This window comes from Oncorhynchus kisutch, linkage group LG27 (assembly GCF_002021735.2).
Source record: "Oncorhynchus kisutch isolate 150728-3 linkage group LG27, Okis_V2, whole genome shotgun sequence".
In the NCBI taxonomy this organism is placed as follows: domain Eukaryota; kingdom Metazoa; phylum Chordata; class Actinopteri; order Salmoniformes; family Salmonidae; genus Oncorhynchus; species Oncorhynchus kisutch.
The window spans coordinates 42,363,389-42,383,735 of NC_034200.2; the positions used below are offsets into that span (position 1 = coordinate 42,363,389).

Genomic DNA, 20,347 nt, shown 5'->3' on the forward strand with positions numbered 1-20,347 from the left:
ACTGACAGAGGATGAATAAGGTTCAGCATTAGGAGATGCTATACTGACAGAGGATGAATAAGGTTCAGCATTAGGAGATGCTATACTGACAGACTGGCAATAAGGTTCAGCATTAGGAGATGCTATACTGACAGACTGGCAATAAGGTTCAGCATTAGGAGATGCTATACTGACAGACTGGCAATAAGGTAAGAGAATCAGAGATGATACAGTTGAAGTCGGAAGTTTACATACACTTAGTTTGTGTCATTAAAACTTGTTTTGTCAAACCACTCCATACATTTCTTGTTAAAAAACTATAGTTCTGGCAAGTCGGTTAGGACATCTACTTTGTGCATGACACAAGTACATTTCCAACAATTGATTACAGACAGATTATTTCACTTAATCACAATTCCAGTGAATCAGAAGTTTTCATACACTAAGTTGACTGTGCCTTTAAACATCTTGGAAAATTCCCGAAAATGATGTAATGGATTTAGAAGATTCTGATAGGCTAATTGACATCATTTGAGTCAATTGGAAGTGTACCTGTGGATGTATTTCAAGGCCTACCTTCAAACTCAGTGCCTCTTTGCTTGACATCATGGGAAAATCTAAAGAAATCAGCCAAGACCTCAGAAAACAAATTGTAGACCTCTACAAGTCTGGTTCATCCTTGGGAGCAATTTCCAAACACCTGAAGGTACCACGATCATCTGTACAAACAATAGTACGTAAGTATAAACACCATGGGACCAAGCAGCCGTCATACCGCTCAGGAAAGAGACGTGTTCTGTCTCCTAGAGATGAATGTACTTTGGTGTGAAAAGTGCAAATCAATCCCAGAACAACAGCAAATGACCTTGTGAAGATCCCGGGGAAAACAGGTACAAAAGTATCTATATCCACAGTAAAATGAGTCCTATATCAACATAACCTGAAAGGCCGCTCAGCAAGGAAGAAGCCACTGCTCCAAAGCCACCATAAAAAAAAGCCAGACTACAGTTTGCAACTACACATGGGAACAAAGATCGTACTTTTTGGAGAAATGTCCTCTGGTCTGGTAAACAAAAATAGAACTGTTTGTCCATAATAACCATCGTTATGTTTGGAGGAAAAAGGGGGAGACTTGCAAGCCGAAGAACACCATCCCAACCGTGAAGCACGGGGGTGGCAGCATCATGTTGTGGGGGTGCTTTGCTGCAGAAGGGACTGGTGCACTTCACAAAATAGATGATATCATGAGGAAGGACAATTATGTGGAAATATATAAGCAACACCTCAAGACATCAGTCAGGAAGTTAAAGCTTGGTCGCAAGTGGGTCTTCCAAATGGACAATGACCCCAAGCATACTTCTAAAGTTGTGGCAAAATGGCTTAAGGACAACAAAGTCAAGGTATTGGAGTGGCCATCATAAAGCCCTATAGAAAATCCTATAGAAAATGTGTGGGCAGAACTGAAAAAGCATGTGCAAGCAAGGAGGCCTACAAACCTGACTCAGTTACACCAGCTCTGTCAGGAGAAATGGGCCAAAATTCACCCAACTTATTGTGGGAAGCTTGTGGAAGGCTACCCGAAACGTTTGCCCCGAGTTAAACAATTTAAAGGCAATGCTACCAAATACTAATTGAGTGTATGTAAACTTCTGACCTACTGGGAATGTGATGAAAGAAATAAAAGCTGAAATAAATTATTCTTTCTACTATTATTCTGACATTCCACATTCTTAAAATAAAGTGGTGATCCTAACTGACCTAAAACAGGACATTTTTCCTAGGATTAAATGTCAGGAAATGTGAAAAACTGAGTTTAAATGTATTTGTCTAAGGTGTATGTAAACTTCTGACTTCAACTGTATATTGACAGAGGGTGAATAAGGGCAGGGCAGTATCTTTCATCTCTTGCCAATTCAAAGAGAATCAAATGTCAGCCCATCTTTGATGCTTCAGCTGTGAGTGCTCTGTCTGTCTGGGGGAACACTAGGTCACATCCCAAATGGTACCCTATTCCCTATATAGCACTACTTAGCCATAGGGCTAAGTGCACTATATAGGGAATAGGGTGTCATTTGGGACAGATACTCTTATCTCTCGCTCTCAGACGTTAAAAACCACTGCATTTGAAAAACGTTAGTAATCTGATGCCCCCGTTTACATCGTGACCTTCATGCAAGTTTATTCCACTACTGGACAGCCTAGTCTCCCGTCAGAGAGCATTTATTTAGGGAGATGTTAACTTTTCATTCAAGACAAACATTGTTTTATTATTATTTATTTATTTATTTCACCTTTATTTAACCAGGTAGGCTAGTTGAGAACACCTTTATTTAACCAGGTAGGCTAGTTGAGAACACCTTTATTTAACCAGGTAGGCCAGTTGAGAACACCTTTATTTAACCAGGTAGGCAAGTTGAGAACAAGTTCTCATTTACAATTGCGACCTGGCCAAGATAAAGCAAAGCAGTTCGACAGATACAACGACACAGAGTTACACATGGAGTAAAACAAACATACAGTCAATAATACAGTATAAACAAGTCTATATACGATGTGAGCAAATGAGGTGAGAAGGGAGGTAAAGGCAAAAAAGGCCATGGTGGCAAAGTAAATACAATATAGCAAGTAAAACACTGGAATGGTAGATTTGCAATGGAAGAATGTGCAAAGTAGAAATAAAAATAATGGGGTGCAAAGGAGCAAAATAAATTAATTAAATACAGTAGGGAAAGAGGTAGTTGTTTGGGCTAAATTATAGGTGGGCTATGTACAGGTGCAGTAATCTGTGAGCTGCTCTGACAGTTGGTGCTTAAAGCTAGTGAGGGAGATAAGTGTTTCCAGTTTCAGAGATTTTTGTAGTTCGTTCCAGTCATTGGCAGCAGAGAACTGGAAGGAGAGGCGGCCAAAAGAAATCATTGGTTTTGGGGGTGACTAGAGAGATATACCTGCTTAAAGCTAGTGAGGGAGATAAGTGTTTCCAGTTTCAGAGATTTTTGTAGTTCGTTCCAGTCATTGGCAGCAGAGAACTGGAAGGAGAGGCGGCCAAAAGAAATCATTGGTTTTGGGGGTGACTAGAGAGATATACCTGCTGGAGCGTGTGCTACAGGTGGAGGATGCTATGGTGACCAGCGAGCTGAGATAAGGGGGGACTTTACCTAGCAGGGTCTTGTAGATGACATGTAGCCAGTGGGTTTGGCGACGAGTATGAAGCGAGGGCCAGCCAACGAGAGCGTACAGGTCGCAATGGTGGGCAGTATATGGGGCTTTGGTGACAAAACGGATTGCACTGTGATAGACTGCATCCAATTTGTTGAGTAGGGTATTGGAGGCTATTTTGTAAATGACATCGCCAAAGTCGAGGATTGGTAGGATGGTCAGTTTTACAAGGGTATGTTTGGCAGCATGAGTGAAGGATGCTTTGTTGTGAAATAGGAAGCCAATTCTAGATTTAACTTTGGATTGGAGATGTTTGATATGGGTCTGGAAGGAGAGTTTACAGTCTAACCAGACACCTAAGTATTTGTAGTTGTCCACGTATTCTAAGTCAGAGCCGTCCAGAGTAGTGATGTTGGACAGGCGGGTAGGTGCAGGTAGCGATCGGTTGAAGAGCATGCATTTAGTTTTACTTGTATTTAAGAGCAATTGGAGGCCACGGAAGGAGAGTTGTATGGCATTGAAGCTTGCCTGGAGGGTTGTTAACACAGTGTCCAAAGAAGGGCCAGAATTATACAGAATGGTGTCGTCTGCGTAGAGGTGGATCAGAGACTCACCAGCAGCAAGAGCGACCTCATTGATATATACAGAGAAGAGAGTCGGTCCAAGAATTGAACCCTGTGGCACCCCCATAGAGACTGCCAGAGTTCCGGAGAGCAGACCCTCCAATTTGACACACTGAACTCTATCAGAGAAGTAGTTGGTGAACCAGGCGAGGCAATCATTTGAGAAACCAAGGCTGTCGAGTCTGCCGATGAGGATGTGGTGATTGACAGAGTCGAAAGCCTTGGCCAGATCAATGAATACAGCTGCACAGTAATGTTTCTTATCGATGGCAGTTATGATATAGTTCAGGACCTTGAGCGTGGCTGAGGTGCACCCATGACCAGCTCGGAAACCAGATTGCATAGCAGAGAAGGTATGGTGAGATTCGAAATGGTCGGTAATCTGTTTGTTGACTTGGCTTTCGAAGACCTTAGAAAGGCCTGGTAGGATAGATATAGGTCTGTAGCAGTTTGGGTCAAGAGTGTCCCCCCCTTTGAAGAGGGGGATGACTGCAGCTGCTTTCCAATCTTTGGGAATCTCAGACGACACGAAAGAGAGGTTGAACAGGCTAGTAATAGGGGTGGAAACAATTTCGGCAGATAATTTTAGAAAGAAAGGGTCCAGATTGTCTAGCCCAGCTGATTTGTAGGGGTCCAGATTTTGCAGCTCTTTCAGAACATCAGCTGAACGGATTTGGGAGAAGGAGAAATGGGGAAGGCTTGGGCGAGTTGTTGTTGGGGGTGCAGTACTGTTGACCGGGGTAGGAGTAGCCAGGTGGAAAGCATGGCCAGCCGTAGAAAAATGCTTATTGAAATTCTCAATTATGGTGGATTTATCAGTGGTGACAGTGTTTCCTATCTTCAGTGCAGTGGGCAGCTGGGAGGAGGTGTTCTTATTCTCAATGGACTTTACAGTGTCCCAGAACTTTTTTGAGTTAGTGTTGCAGGAAGCACATTTCTGCTTGAAAAAGCTAGCCTTGGCTTTTCTAACTGCCTGTGTATAATGGTTTCTAGCTTCCCTGAACAGCTGCATATCAAGGGGGCTGTTCGATGCTAATGCAGAACGCCATAGGATGTTTTTGTGTTGGTTAAGGGCAGTCAGGTCTGGGGAGAACCAAGGGCTATATCTGTTCCTGGTTCTAAATGTCTTGAATGGGGCATGTTTATTTAAGATGGTTAGGAAGGCATTTTTAAAGAATATCCAGGCATCCTCTACTGACGGGATGAGATCAATATCCTTCCAGGATACCCCGGCCAGGTCGATTAGAAAGGCCTGCTCGCTGAAGTGTTTCAGGGAAGTGTTTCACTGAGGCAGTGATCGCTGAGATCTTGGTTGAAGACAGCAGAGGTGTATTTAGAGGGCAAGTTGGTTAGGATGATATTTATGAGGGTGCCCGTGTTTAAGGCTTTGGGGAGGTACCTGGTAGGTTCATTGATAATTTGTGTGAGATTGAGGGCATCAAGTTTAGATTGTAGGATGGCTGGGGTGTTAAGCATGTTCCAGTTTAGGTCGCCTAGCAGCACAAGCTCTGAAGATAGATGGGGGGCAATCAGTTCACATATGGTGTCCAGAGCACAGCTGGGGGCAGAGGGTGGTCTATAACAGGCGGCAACGGTGAGAGATTTGTTTTTAGAGAGTTGGATTTTTAAAAGTAGAAGTTCAAATTGTTTGGGTACAGACCTGGATAGTAGGACAGAACTCTGCAGGCTATCTTTGCAGTAGATTGCAACACTGCCCCCTTTGGCAGTTCTATCTTGTCTGAAAATGTTGTCGTTTGGAATTAAAATTTCAGAATTTTTGGTGGTCTTCCTAAGCCAGGATTCAGACACAGCTAGAACATCCGGGTTGGCAGAGTGTGCTAAAGCAGTGAATAGAACAAACTTAGGGAGGAGGCTTCTAATGTTAACATGCATGAAACCAAGGCTATTACGGTTACAGAAGTCTTCAAAAGAGAGCGCTTGGGGAATAGGAGTGGAGCTAGGCACTGCAGGGCCTGGATTCACCTCTACATCGCCAGAGGAACATAGGAGGAGTAGAATAAGGGTGCGGCTAAAAGCAATAAGAATTGGTTGTCTAGAACGTCTGGAACAGAGAGTAAAAGAAGGTTTCTGGGGGCGATAAAATAGCATCAAGGTATAATGTACAGACAAAGGTATGGTAGGATGTGAATACAGTGGAGGTAAACCTAGGTATTGAGTGATGAAGAGAGAGATATTGTCTCTAGAAACATCATTGAAACCAGGAGATGTCATTGCATGTGTAGGTGGTGGAACTAATAGGTTGGATAGGTTGGATAAGGTATAGTGAGCAGGACTAGAGGCTCTACAGTGAAATAAGCCAATAAACACTAACCAGAACAGCAATGGACAAGGCATATTGACATTAAGGAGAGGCATGCTTAGTCGAGTGATCCGGTGCGTGGAGAGGTTGGTTGGGGGTCACAGCGATTTAGACAGCTAGCACGGCCATCGGTAGCAAGCTAGCATAGGATGGAGGTCTGTTATTAGCTTGCGTTCCGTCAGCAGATTAGTGGGGTTCCGTGTGGTAGAGGGGATTAATCCAAATCACACAACAACAACAAAAAAATAGATATAGTTATAGAGGCCCAAGAAGAAAACATAATAATAAAAATAAATAAATAAATTGTCCGATTGTCTATTCAGATAGCAGCCGATAAGACAGCTAACAGTTAGCAGGCCGCAGATGGGCGTTCAGGTAACGTCGCGACGGAGGAGCCAGCCGGATAACTCCTTCGGGTAGATAACGTCGGCAGTCCAGTTGTGAAGGCCCGGTGGGGCTCCGCGTAGGCAGTAAAACGGGTCCGGATAGGTGACTGCAGCCCAGGAGTGATTGATGGAACTCAGGAGTGATCGACGGAGCTGGCTAGCTCCGGAATAATTGATGTTTGCTCCGGAATCGACGAAAGCCGATAGTCACACAGATAGCAGCTAGCTAGCTGTGAGATCCAGGTATGAATGTCCAGAGTTAGCGGTTGAAATCCAGGGACATGGAGAGAAAAATTGGTCCGGTATGTTCCCTGCCGAGCCGCGCTGCGCCGTACAAAACTGGCGATAGATTTTCGAGCTAAAGGATAGCTGATGACCACAAACCGTGGTTAGCTGAATACTAACGATTTGCCAGTAAAGAAGCTAACTAGCTTCTGAACTAGCTTCTGGGCTAGCTCCTGGCTAGTTTCTGGCTAGCTTCTTGGAGTTTCTGGCTAGCTTCTTGGAGGATTACAGATTTGAGGTAAATAATACTTTTTTATAAATATAAATTGGTGAGGCGGGTTGCAGGAGAGTGTTTTGAAGATGAGTTGATGGAAAATTTAAAAAAATGTATGTGAAAAAAGTTGTAAATATATATATATATATATATATATATATATATATATATATATATATATATATATATATATACGGGACACGACAAGACGAGGACAAAAGACGTCTGAACTGCTATGCCATCTTGGAACGCAGACTAAGATGATAATAAATGTTAGAGAAACAAGTAACTAACTTTCTATCAAGTCAAGCTAGCTTACACTGCAGAGCAGCTAGCTAAAAGCTACGCTAGGTTGACGATACCACTGTAACTAGCTAAAAGCTAGGCTAGGTTGAAAATTATACTGTAGCTAGCTAAAAGCTAGGCTAGGTTGAAGATACCACTGTAGCAAGCTAAAAGCTAGGCTAGGTTGAAGATACCACTGTAGCAAGCTAAAAGCTAGGCTAGGTTGAAGATACCACTGTAGCAAGCTAAAAGCTAGGCTAGGTTGAAGAAACCACTGTAGCTAGCTAAAAGCTAGGCTAGGTTGAAAATAATATACTGTAGCTAGCTAAAAGCTAGGCTAGGTTGAAGGCATCACTGTAGCTAGCTAAAAGCTAGGTTGAAAATACCACTGTAGCTAGGACCTCCACCTAATAATTATCAAACACAAACGTCCTTACCATAAATAAACTTAAAACGGGAGGCAACAATCATAATATAATTTACTTAACAGCCAATGTTTATTATTTAACACTACTATAAAAATATGACTTGCTTATAGAAATGGGTAATTGTTTACAAGTTGCTAGCTTTCCCATAAAGCCATCACCAAAAACCACATATTTTAATCTTCTGTGGTTTGGTGACTTCTTGTTCTTCGACAGACTCCGGCTGGACTTTGTCTCCTCTACCCAGGTAGAACACATCCTTTGTCTCCTCTACCCAGGTGGAACACATCCTTTGTCTCCTCTACCCAGGTGGAACACATCCTTTGTCTCCTCTACCCAGGTAGAACACATCCTTTGCCTCCTCTACCCAGGTAGAACACATCATTTGTCTCCTCTACCCAGGTAGAACACATCCTTTGCCTCCTCTACCCAGGTAGAACACATCCATCACTTAATCGGTCAATAACTGATTACGATGCCTGTCTTAAAATAGAGAACAGAGTACTGTCTGTGTGTGTGTTCATTTCTTTACCTTCCTGTGGTATGATGTAATGCACTGTCTTGTCATTCAGACCTAACCTTCCTAAAACATGTTTATGTGAGCTGACTCACACCACCCCCCCCCCCCATAGAGCTCTCTACATACACCCCCCCCATAGAGCTCTCTACACACCACCACCCCCCATAGAGCTCTCTACACACCCCGCCCCCCATAGAGCTCTCTACACACCACCACCCCCCATAGAGCTCTCTACACACCACCGCCCCCCATAGAGCTCTCTACATACAACACCACCCCCCATAGAGCTCTCTACATACACCATACCACCACCCCCCATAGAGCTCTCTACACCCCACCACCCCCATAGAGCTCTACACCCCCCCCCATAGAGCTCTACACACCACCACCCCCCCATAGAGCTCTACACACCACCCCCCCCATAGAGCTCTACACACCACCCCCCATAGAGCTCTACACACCACCAACCATAGAGCTCTCTACACACCACCCCCCATAGAGCTCTCTACACACCAACACTCCCCATAGAGCTCTCTACACACCACCACTCCCCATAGAGCTCTCTACACACCACCACCCCCATAGAGCTCTCTACACACCACCACCCCCCATAGAGCTCTCTACACACCACCGCCCCCCATAGAGCTCTCTACACACAGCCCCCCATAGAGCTCTCTACACACCGCCCTCCATAGAGCTCTCTACACACCACCCCCCCATAGAGCTCTCTACATACACCACAACACCACCCCCCATAGAGCTCTCTACATACACCATACCACCACCCCCCATAGAGCTCTCTACACCCCACCACCCCCATAGAGCTCTACACCCCCCCCATAGAGCTCTACACACCACCACCCCCCATAGAGCTCTACACACCACCACCCCCCATAGAGCTCTACACACCACCACCCCCCATAGAGCTCTACACACCACCACCCCCCATAGAGCTCCATACTCCTCACCAACCATAGAGCTCTACACACCACCCCCCATAGAGCTCTACACACCACCAACCATAGAGCTCTACACACCACCACCCCCCATAGAGCTCTACACACCACCCCCCCCATAGAGCTCTACACACCACCACCCCCCATAGAGCTCTACACACCACCACCCCCCATAGAGCTCTACACACCACCACCCCCCATAGAGCTCTACACACCACCACCCCCCATAGAGCTCTACACACCACCAACCATAGAGCTCTACACACCACTACCCCCCATAGAGCTCTACACACCACTACCCCCCATAGAGCTCTACACACCACCCCCCATAGAGCTCTACACACCACCAACCATAGAGCTCTCTACACACCACCCCCCATAGAGCTCTCTACACACCAACACTCCCCATAGAGCTCTCTACACACCACCACTCCCCATAGAGCTCTCTACACACCACCACCCCCCATAGAGCTCTCTACACACCACCACCCCCCATAGAGCTCTCTACACACCACCGCCCCCCATAGAGCTCTCTACACACAGCCCCCCATAGAGCTCTCTACACACCGCCCTCCATAGAGCTCTCTACACACCACCCCCCCCATAGAGCTCTCTACATACACCACAACACCACCCCCCATAGATCTCTCTACACACCACCGCCCCCCATAGAGCTCTCTACACACCACCCCCCATAGAGCTCTCTACATACACCACAACACCACCCCCATAGAGCTCTCTACACACCACAACACCCCCCCCCCATAGAGCTCTCTACATACACCACACCACCCCCCCATAGAGCTCTCTACACACCACCCCCCATAGAGCTCTCTACACACCACCACCCCCCCATAGAGCTCTCTACACCCCGCCCCCCATAGAGCTCTCTACACCCCCCCCCCCCCATAGAGCTCTCTACACACCACCCCCCATAGAGCTCTCTACACACCACCACCCCCCCATAGAGCTCTCTACACCCCGCCCCCCATAGAGCTCTCTACACCCCCCCCCCCCCCCATAGAGCTCTCTACACCCCCCCCCCCCCAAATAAAATAAATTAATTTTTAACTTCACTAATTCAATAGAGTAAACAATGGAGTATTTCGTTTAGTTTTTTGTTCTCACTCCATCATCTTTACTTCTCCACCCTATATATATATATATCTCCATTCAGAGGACCGGACTGCCTCCACCAAATCCCCGGTAATGGCACTCCAGCCGACAGGACCCAAGTTGGACAACACTGAAGCGCAGGGGTCTTAATAAGTAGTTCTTTAACTCGCTCCAAATACGGTAGCTACTATTTCACAAGAGAAGTCGGATAACTAGTCCCCGTGGTCGTGTGTTCATCTTATTACCTACCAATGCAAACTGGCCGGTATCAAACCGTTAGCCCACATGCTAACCAACCCGTTAGAAAAGGCTGCAGACAGCAGCTTGGTCGCACCCTGATATGCATTATGCACCATAGACTGGTTGCTATTCTTAACATATTTCTGCTCTTCTCATCCGTTTTTGTTTTGTTTGATTCCTCGCAAAAGTTAGCAAATGACCGGATAACAAAAACATTTGTTTTTATGAAATAAAAGTAGTAATGTTAGCTAGCTCACTTAGCGGTTAGTTACATTGCCAATTGGCGCACCGGAGTTACCGAATTTACTAGTTATATATATATATATATATCAGTCTTACTAAATATATACATTATATATCAGTCTTACTAGTCTTAAAATAAATGGTTCGCTAAGGAGTAATGGTTTATTATGCATATTCCAAGTATTTGACAAGCTATATTAATACTAAAGTAAGTGAGTTGATAATCGCATAGCTTTAACATTGGTAGGTAACGTTAAATTGATGGACATTAGCGGGTGGCCTAAACTCGTAATAACAAAGCTAGGATAAAGATGTGCAATAAGGGAATAGCTCCTTCTGTGGCTAGGCTGCTGCTTGCTAACAGCGGCTAGATACAACTTTCCTAAAGCATTAGCATAACTGGCTCACTATTTGGTCGACTTTTTCACGACAATTGTTCATTAGATGGCAAGTCTATGCTTCACTTCTGATCACGGCCGACTAAATCGTTTATTGGAAGAAGAAAAAATGGGTTTGTGAAGATAGCTAGAGAATTACACTCACCTCACTTCCGCAAATCGTGTGCTGCCACACTCGGCAGGAGACATATTTTCTATCCAGTCAACGGGGTCCGTGTGTGTGTGTGTTGTGTGTGTGTGTTCTGCCTAGTTCCACAACTTGTCAAAATAAAACACTACATTTTCCTGTTGAAAGGAGAACAGGAAAGACATCTTTGCCCCTGGACGAGACTGTGTGTAGCTCGGGCTACCAATGCATTGTCTCACTTGCAAGTCTTACCATATCTATAATGTTATTAGTCAGAATCCAGAAATAAAGTGACGCTTATAATGAAATTAGTATTTCAGAGATGTTCCGATTAGTTGGTAGAACAAAACAAAATGTTGTGATACGCAATTCAATTAAACATAAATTTCCATACAAAATGTTCAACTTTGATCTTAAAACCATAACATGCACTGCAATAAATAGGATTAAAATTAAGTTGCTGAGTAAACGAACAGGTGAAGAGAAATCATGTCTGTGTTACACTGTTCTTTCATCGTCAGGGTTTAACAGAATCGTAGAACCAGAATCATATCAGCCATTCCGAATCAGAACATTTGTGTTTTATAGAGCCAGAATCATATCAGCCATTCTGAATCAGAACAGATGTGTTGAATAGAACCAGAATCATATCAACCATTCTGAATCAGAACAGATGTTTAATAGAACCAGAATCATACCGTGCTTCTACACCTGCATTGCTTGCTGTTTGGGGTTTTAGGCTGGGTTTCTGTACAGCACTTTGAGATATCAGCTGATGTACGAAGGGCTATATAAATAAATTTGATTTGATATCAACCATTCCAAATCAGAACAGATGTTTAATAGAACCAGAATCATATCAACCATTCCCGAATCAGAACAGATGTGTTTAATAGAACCAGAATCATATCAACCATTCCGAATCAGAACAGATGTGTTTAATAGAACCAGAATCATATCAACCATTCCGAATCAGAACAGATGTGTTTAATAGAACCAGAATCATATCAACCATTCCGAATCAGAACAGATGTGTTTAATAGAACCAGAATCATATCAACCATTCCGAATCAGAACAGATGTGTTTAGTTTAGTAAATCAGGATGCAGTACTCCATATACCTACAGCATTCTTCACATTGCTTCTTCGGTCTTCAGTGACCACATACCAAAAGGCAACACCATGCCCTTATACACATGTTAATGCTTTCTTCCACTGACAAAACTGATGAATGTTATGATTTGAAAGCTTGTCATGTATTTCTGTACATTTCAAAGACAAAGATGGCCACAGAAGTTTGTGATTCATTGTGTACATATAATGCAGTGAGTGGGCAGCTTACATGTAATTTAATGTGACATGTGGCCATCAAGTTTTTTCAAATGATTTGTACGTCAGGGTTGGGGGTCAATTCCCATTTCAATTCCACATTTGTCTCACATTTGAGTAAAATTTGATTTGGAATTTCAGTTCACTTCCTGAATTGAAATGGGATTGACCCCAACCCCGGCTGAGTGAGTGGGGTCCCCTCTAAAGCATGCCTGCCAGCCACAAATTCTATTTTTTTTAAAGTATATTAACATCATATAGGTGCCTCCCAAATGGAACACTATGCCCCATGGGGCCCTGGTCAAAAGCAGTGCACTATTTAGGGAATAGGGTGCCATTTGGTATACAGTTAATCCATGAATACACCCCTGGTGTACTACGGTCCCAGAACTTCCTTGTTATTTACCCCCCTGGTGGCCAGACCAGGGGGGTAAATAACAAGGAAGTTCTGGGACCGTAGTACACCAGGGGTGTATTCATTAGGTAACACACACCAGGTTTTACAACAGAAACAAGAGTTTATATTGGACAAATTCAGATAGGTGGGTCCCTACACGTTTCCTTCCTTTTAGATCCTAGTGAATACACCCCTGGACTCACTAGTACATTCAAATACACATCAGACATTGTGTGAACATGCCACGTATCTTAACCTGACTATAGTAAAAAAACAATTTAAAAAAAAACATACAAATCCTTCCTGAGACTACTTAGTTTACACAGGCAGCCCAATTCTGATCTTTTGACCAATTATTGGCAAAATACCTGATCTGATTGGTCAAAAGATCAGAATTAGACTGCCTGTGTAAACACATCCTTAGCAGTGTTTCCCTTTTTTCCATTCACTTGCCGCCACTCCAAAAAAAACAGGAGAATTTAAAATTCCCAAGATGTCTTGGTATGGGGCCCCCATTGATTTTGTTATGCCCAGAGAGCACAAGAACACAGTATGGCAAAATCTGTAGCATTGTAGGAAATTTACTTTTACAAACAGCTACATTTTTTCCTACAAACTAGAGGAGGGTCTCTTAAAATGTGTGGACGGAGATTTCTCTTCAGTCACTTTATGGAAAATGTAAGCGCTTGAGCTTTTTAGAACCATTCACTTCAACAATATGTTATTTTCTTAGAACATGTATTAAAAGAGAACAATTTTGATATCTACAGTTAGATGCATTGTGATTCTTCTTTTGTCGTTTGCGACACACAAAACATAAGAGTGACATCATATAGAACCCCCTCCAGGGAACTCAGTCGGGGTCTCAACTTACTGTTGCTAGGTAGAATAGTAGAATACACCACGGTGTCATTTCAAAATGTTGGTTGTGCATCAGCAGTTATGTAAGTCACTGACAGCCACTCAATTAGCCCATATCAGCAAAAAAAAAAATGTTGATTGGTAAATTAGTCTAGCCAGCTACCTAAATTTGTAGTAATCATGGTCGAGTTACTGACCAGGGGGGCCTCCGTTGATTTTGTTAATTACTCTCACTCAGATATCATATGAAAAACTGCAGACATTTATCTCCACCCTATGGCAAAATGTGTAGAATTGCAGGGAATTAGCTGTAAAACTGAAACTTGTCCTCTCTGCCCCATTGCATAAAAAAAAAAAAAATAGAATTGCATGAAATTTGTTATAAAATTTTAAAATGTTCTCACCGCCCCATGGCAAAATGTGTAGAATTGCAGCAAACTTGCTTTAAAACTGCAAAATGTATAGAATTACAGGAAATAAACTAAAACAATACATTCTCTCTCTCCACTGTCAAGAAGGGTGACGCTAAAATGTCTTGCTCGCAAGAGGGGGGGGGGGGGGGGGTCATAAAAATTTCACTCAGGGCCCCCAAAAGGAGAGGGCTGGCTCTGATTGCATGTGTGGGTATGGATGTGGGTATGCAGGCCCATGAACCATTACGGCCCCTCATAATGAGTTCCGATTTCTTTGTGGCCCCCACCCCCATTAAAGTTTCCCATCCCTGATATAGAGTGACATTGTCTCAATTTTGGTCAAGAGAGAGAAGCATTTTTTTTTTAAACGCTGCATTCACGAAAAAAATAAAATAATTTAACCTGCAAACAAAATGAATAAATGCTTGGTTCTGGAAATGACCAGACTCAGTTCACAGGTATTATTCTACAGTGCAATTAGAAATTATATATTTCTACATTTATGTAGAAACATGTCATCATGTCATTTTCAGACATGTTTATTCTTCCGCCCAGTTGTCAAGAAGGGCTGTTCATTTTGTGGTGGTCAAGGAAGGGAAATCCTTCGTTCGAACGCTTTTTAAATAAAAAGTAAAGTGCAAAATAAAATGCTTTAGTTGTAGTTTTACTCAGGGTTGGTGTTGGGGGTTTCCTGTTAGGGGTTGGTGTTGGGGGTTTCCTGTTAGGGGGTTGGTGTTGGGGGTTTCCTGTTAGGGGGCTGATGTTGGGGGTGTCCTGTTAGGGGTTGGTGTTGGGGGTTTCCTGTTAGGGGGCTGATGTTGGGGGTTTCCTGTTAGGGGGCTGATGTTGGGGGTTTCCTGTTAGGGGGCTGATGTTGGGGGTTTCCTGTTAGGGGTTGGTGTTGGGGGTTTCCTGTTAGGGGGCTGATGTTGGGGGTTTCCTGTTAGGGGTTGGTGTTGGGGGTTTCCTGTTAGGGGGCTGATGTTGGGGGTTTCCTGTTAGGGGGCTGATGTTGGGGGTGTCCTGTTAGGGGTTGGTGTTGGGGGTTTCCTGTTAGGGGTTGGTATTGGGGGTTTCCTGTTAGGGGGCTGATGTTGGGGGTTTCCTGTTAGGGGGCTGATGTTGGGGGTGTCCTGTTAGGGGGATGATGTTGGGGGTGTCCTGTTAGGGGGTTGGTGTTGGGGGTGTCCTGTTAGGGGGTTGGTGTTGGGGGTGTCCTGTTAGGGGGCTGATGTTGGGGGTGTCCTGTTAGGGGGCTGATGTTGGGGGTGTCCTGTTAGGGGGCTGATGTTGGGGGTGTCCTGTTAGGGGGCTGATGTTGGGGGTGTCCTGTTAGGGGGCTGGTGTTGGGGGTGTCCTGTTAGGGGGCTGGTGTTGGGGGTTTCCTGTTAGGGGGCTGGTGTTGGGGGTTTCCTGTTAGGGGGCTGGTGTTGGGGGTTTCCTGTTAGGGGGTTGGTGTTGGGGGTTTCCTGTTAGGGGGCTGGTGTTGGGGGTTTCCTGTTAGGGGGCTGATGTTGGGGGTTTCCTGTTAGGGGGCTGATGTTGGGGGTTTCCTGTTAGGGGGCTGATGTTGGGGGTTTCCTGTTAGGGGGCTGGTGTTGGGGGTTTCCTGTTAGGGGGCTGGTGTTGGGGGTTTCCTGTTAGGGGGCTGATGTTGGGGGTTTCCTGTTAGGGGGCTGATGTTGGGGGTTTCCTGTTAGGGGGCTGATGTTGGGGGTGTCCTGTTAGGGGGCTGATGTTGGGGGTGTCCTGTTAGGGGGCTGATGTTGGGGGTTTCCTGTTAGGGGGCTGATGTTGGGGGTTTCCTGTTAGGGGGTTGGTGTTGGGGGTTTCCTGTTAGGGGGTTGGTGTTGGGGGTTTCCTGTTAGGGGGTTGGTGTTGGGGGTTTCCTGTTAGGGGGTTGGTGTTGGGGGTTTCCTGTTAGGGGGTTGGTGTTGGGGGTTTCCTGTTAGGGGGTTGGTGTTGGGGGTTTCCTGTTAGGGGGTTGGTGTTGGGGGTGTCCTGTTAGGGGGCTGGTGTTGGGGGTTTCCTGTTAGGGGGCTGGTGTTGGGGATTTCTTGTTAGGGGGTTGGTGTTGGGGATTTCCTGTTAGGGGGTTGGTGTTGGGGGTTTCCTGTTAGGGGGTTGGTGTTGGGGGTGTCCTGTTAGGGGGGTCCTGTTAGGGGGTTTCCTGTTAGGGAGTTGATGTTGGGGGTTTCCTGTTAGGGGGTTGGTGTTGGGGGTGTCCTGTTAGGGGGCTGATGTTGGGGGTTTCCTGTTAGGGGGCTGATGTTGGGGGTTTCCTGTTAGGGGGCTGATGTTGGGGGTTTCCTGTTAGGGGGCTGATGTTGGGGGTTTCCTGTTAGGGGGTTGGTGTTGGGGGTGTCCTGTTAGGGGGCTGATGTTGGGGGTTTCCTGTTAGGGGGCTGATGTTGGGGGTGTCCTGTTAGGGGGTTGGTGTTGGGGGTGTCCTGTTAGGGGGTTGGTGTTGGGGGTTTCCTGTTAGGGGGTTGGTGTTGGGGATTTCTTGTTAGGGGGTTGGTGTTGGGGATTTCCTGTTAGGGGGTTGGTGTTGGGGGTTTCCTGTTAGGGGGTTGGTGTTGGGGGGTGTCCTGTTAGGGGTGTCCTGTTAGGGGGTTGGTGTTGGGGGTGTCCTGTTAGGGGGTTGGTGTTGGGGGTGTCCTGTTAGGGGGTTGGTGTTGGGGGTGTCCTGTTAGGGGGTTGGTGTTGGGGGTGTCCTGTTAGGGGGTTGGTGTTGGGGATTTCCTGTTAGGGGGTTGGTGTTGGGGGTGTCCTGTTAGGGGGTTGGTGGGTAGGTAGTTTCCTGTTAGGGGGTTGGTATTGGGGGTTTCCTGTTAGGGGGTTGGTGGGTAGGTAGTTTCCTGTTAGGGGGTTGGTAGTTAGGTAGTTTCCTGTTAGGGGGTTGGTAGTTAGGTAGTTTCCTGTTAGGGGGTTGGTAGTTAGGTAGTTTCCTGTTAGGGGGTTGGTAGTTAGGTAGTTTCCTGTTAAGGGGTTGGTGGGTAGGTATTTTCCTGTTAAGGGGTTGGTGGTTAGGTAGTTTCCTGTTAGGGGATGGTAAGGGGTTGGTGGGTAGGTAGTTTCCTGTTAAGGGGTTGGTGGGTAGGTAGTTTCCTGTTAAGGGGTTGGTGGGTAGGTAGTTTCCTGTTAAGGGGTTGGTGGGTAGGTAGTTTCCTGTTAAGGGGTTGGTGGGTAGGTAGTTTCCTGTTAGGGGGTTGGTGGGTAGGTAGTTTCCTGTTAGGGGGTTGGTGGGTAGGTAGTTTCCTGTTAGGGGGTTTGGTAGTTAGGTAGTTTCCTGTTAGGGGGTTGGTAGGTAGGTAGTTTCCTGTTAGGGGGTTGGTAGGTAGGTAGTTTCCTGTTAGGGGGTTGGTAGGTAGGTAGTTTCCTGTTAGGGGGTTGGTAGGTAGTTTCCTGTTAGGGGGTTGGTAGGTAGTTTCCTGTTAAGGGGTTGGTAGGTAGTTTCCTGTTAAGGGGTTGGTGTTGGGGGTTTCCTGTTAGGGGGCTGGTGTTGGGGGTGTCCTGTTAGGAGGTTGGTGTTGGGGGTGTCCTGTTAGGAGGTTGGTGTTGGGGGTGTCCTGTTAGGGGGTTGGTGTTGGGGGTGTCCTGTTAGGGGGTTGGTGTTGGGGGTGTCCTGTTAGGGGGTTGGTGTTGGGGGTGTCCTGTTAGGGGGTTGGTAGGTAGTTTCCTGTTAAGGGGTTGGTAGGGTAGTTTCCTGTTAAGGGGTTGGTAGGTAGTTTCCTGTTAAGGGGGTTGGTACAGTAGGTAGGTTGTTTCATGTGAAGGAGTTGGTACAGTAGGTAGGTTGTTTCATGTGAAGGAGTTGGTATGTTGGTAGATTTAAACGTAGCACGCCTCCACCTATATCTTCTCCTTAGACTGCGAGGAGGCCTCTAGTTCGGGGTGAGAGACGTTAGGCCGGACTGTTACGAGCGGACCTCCTCCGTGGACGGAGTGGAGAAAGTTCCACGTCTCCTCAGAGATCTGTCCCGAGTCAGCTCCTTGAGGGAGTAAACAGCACACAGATTTAATGAGACTGAAATAACGCACACATTTAGTAGCTTTTTTCTATCTTGATCAAGTGTGTCCACAACAGTTCCATCAGCATCACACTGATAGGACATTATATAAGCAGGGGATTTAGAGAAGACAGCAGAGTTGACTTGGGTCAGGCTGTTACCTTGTCTGAGTGTTAGATGGCCATTCTTGTTGATCGCGATCTTGGAGTTATCGATTGGTCCCGGTGGATCTGCAAGGGAGAGGGAAATTAATTATTATGACACACAAAATGTAGTCTGAAAGCAGCCTAATATATCACATAATATAGCACATTATATATCACATAATATATCACATTATATATCACATAATATATCACATTATAGCACATTATATAGCACATAATATAGCACATAATATATCACATTATAGCACATTATATAGCACATAATATATCACATTATATAGCACATTATATAGCACATAATATAGCACATTATATAGCACATTATAGCACATTATATAGCACATTATAGCACATTATATAGCACATAATATAGCACATTATATATCACATAATATATCACATTATATATCACATAATATATCACATAATATAGCACATAATATAGCACATTATATAGTACATAATATATCACATTATATAGCACATTATATAGCACATTATATAGTACATAATATAGCACATTATATAGCACATTATATAGCACATTATATAGCACATAATATAGCACATTATATAGCACATAATATAGCACATAATATATCACATAATATAGCACATTATATAGTACATAATATATCACATAATATAGCACATAATATAGCACATAGCACATAATATAGCACATAATATATCACATAATATAGCACATTATATAGTACATAATATATCACATAATATAGCACATAATATAGCACATAGCACATAATATAGCACATAATATAGCACACTATATAGCACATAATATAGCACATTATAGCACATTATAGCACATTATAGCACTCCTTTCAACAGCTGGGGGTGGAGACTCCAAATCACACCTACTACTCTATCCATACAGCAGTATCTAGACAGCCCTTCAAATGAGTGGATTTCGCAACTAAAGCCACACAGCCATGCAATCTCCATAGACAAACACTCGAGGTATAATGGCCTTACAGAAGAGCACAGTGACTTTCAACTTGGCACCGTCATAGGATGCCACCTTTCCAACAAGTCAATTTATCAAATTTCTGCCCTGTTCGAGCTGCCACGGTCAACTGTAAGTGCTGTTATTGTGAAGTAGAAACGTCTAGGAGCAACAACGGCTCAGCCGCGAAGTGGTAGGCCACACCATCTCACAGAACGGGACCACCGAGTCCTGAAGCACGTAGCGCATAAAAATGGTCTGTCCTCGGTTGCAACACTACCAAGTTCCAAACTGCCTCTGGAACCAACGTCAGCACAAGAACTGTTCGTCAGGAGATTTATGAAAGGGGTTTCCATGGCCGAGCAGCCGCACACAAGCCTAAGATCACCATGCACAATGCCAAGCGTCGACTGGAGTGTAAAGCTCGATGCCAGTGGACTCTGGAGCAGTTGACACGAGATCTCCGGAGCGATGAATCACGCTTCACCATCTGGCAGTCCGACAGACAAATCTGGGTTTAGGAGATGCTAGGAGAACGCGACCTGCCCGAATGCATAGTGCCAACTGTAAAGTTTGGTGGAAGAGGAATAATGGTCTGGGGCTGTTTTCATGGTTTGGACTAGGCCCCTTAGTTCCAGTGAAGGGAAATCTTAACGCTACAGCATAAAATGACATTCAAATCAAATGTTATTTGTCACATGCGCCGAATACAACAGCTGTAGACCTTACAGTGAAATGCTTACTGACAAGCCCTTAACCAACAACACAGTTTAAAGAAAAACAAGTGTTAAGTAAAAAAGAAACAGTTAAATAGCAGCAGTACAATAACAGTAGTGAGGCTAAATACAGGGGGTACCGGTACAGAGTCAATGTGGAGGCTAAATACAGGGGGTACCGGTACAGAGTCAATGTGGAGGCTATATACAG

General features: G+C 44.9%; 2 protein-coding genes across 5 annotated transcripts in view; both read right to left on the bottom strand.

Annotated features, from left to right (window-relative positions):
• Positions 1-15,141, bottom strand: part of LOC109883021 (ZZ-type zinc finger-containing protein 3-like) — a 53,949-nt gene extending 38,808 nt beyond the window's left edge. The window contains exons 1-2 of one of the 3 annotated variants that reach the window (XM_031806659.1): positions 13,097-15,141; positions 11,292-12,970 (exon numbers count right to left, since the gene is read on the bottom strand). The gene's annotated coding sequence lies outside the window, so the exon portion shown is untranslated. Of the gene's footprint in view, positions 1-11,291; positions 12,971-13,096 lie in introns of those variants that run through there. The other 2 variants (XM_031806658.1, XM_031806657.1) reach the window with 2 other exon arrangements.
• Positions 15,142-17,165: 2,024 nt separating this feature from the next.
• LOC109879708 (ubiquitin carboxyl-terminal hydrolase 33) overlaps positions 17,166-20,347 on the bottom strand; it is a 78,181-nt gene continuing 74,999 nt past the window's right edge. The window contains exons 23-24 of one of the 2 annotated variants that reach the window (XM_031807133.1): positions 18,448-18,516; positions 17,166-18,268 (exon numbers count right to left, since the gene is read on the bottom strand). In XM_031807133.1, the coding sequence (XP_031662993.1) occupies positions 18,129-18,268; positions 18,448-18,516 (209 nt within the window). In that variant the 3' untranslated portion in view covers positions 17,166-18,128. Of the gene's footprint in view, positions 18,269-18,447; positions 18,517-20,347 lie in introns of those variants that run through there. The other variant, XR_004205843.1, reaches the window with a different exon arrangement.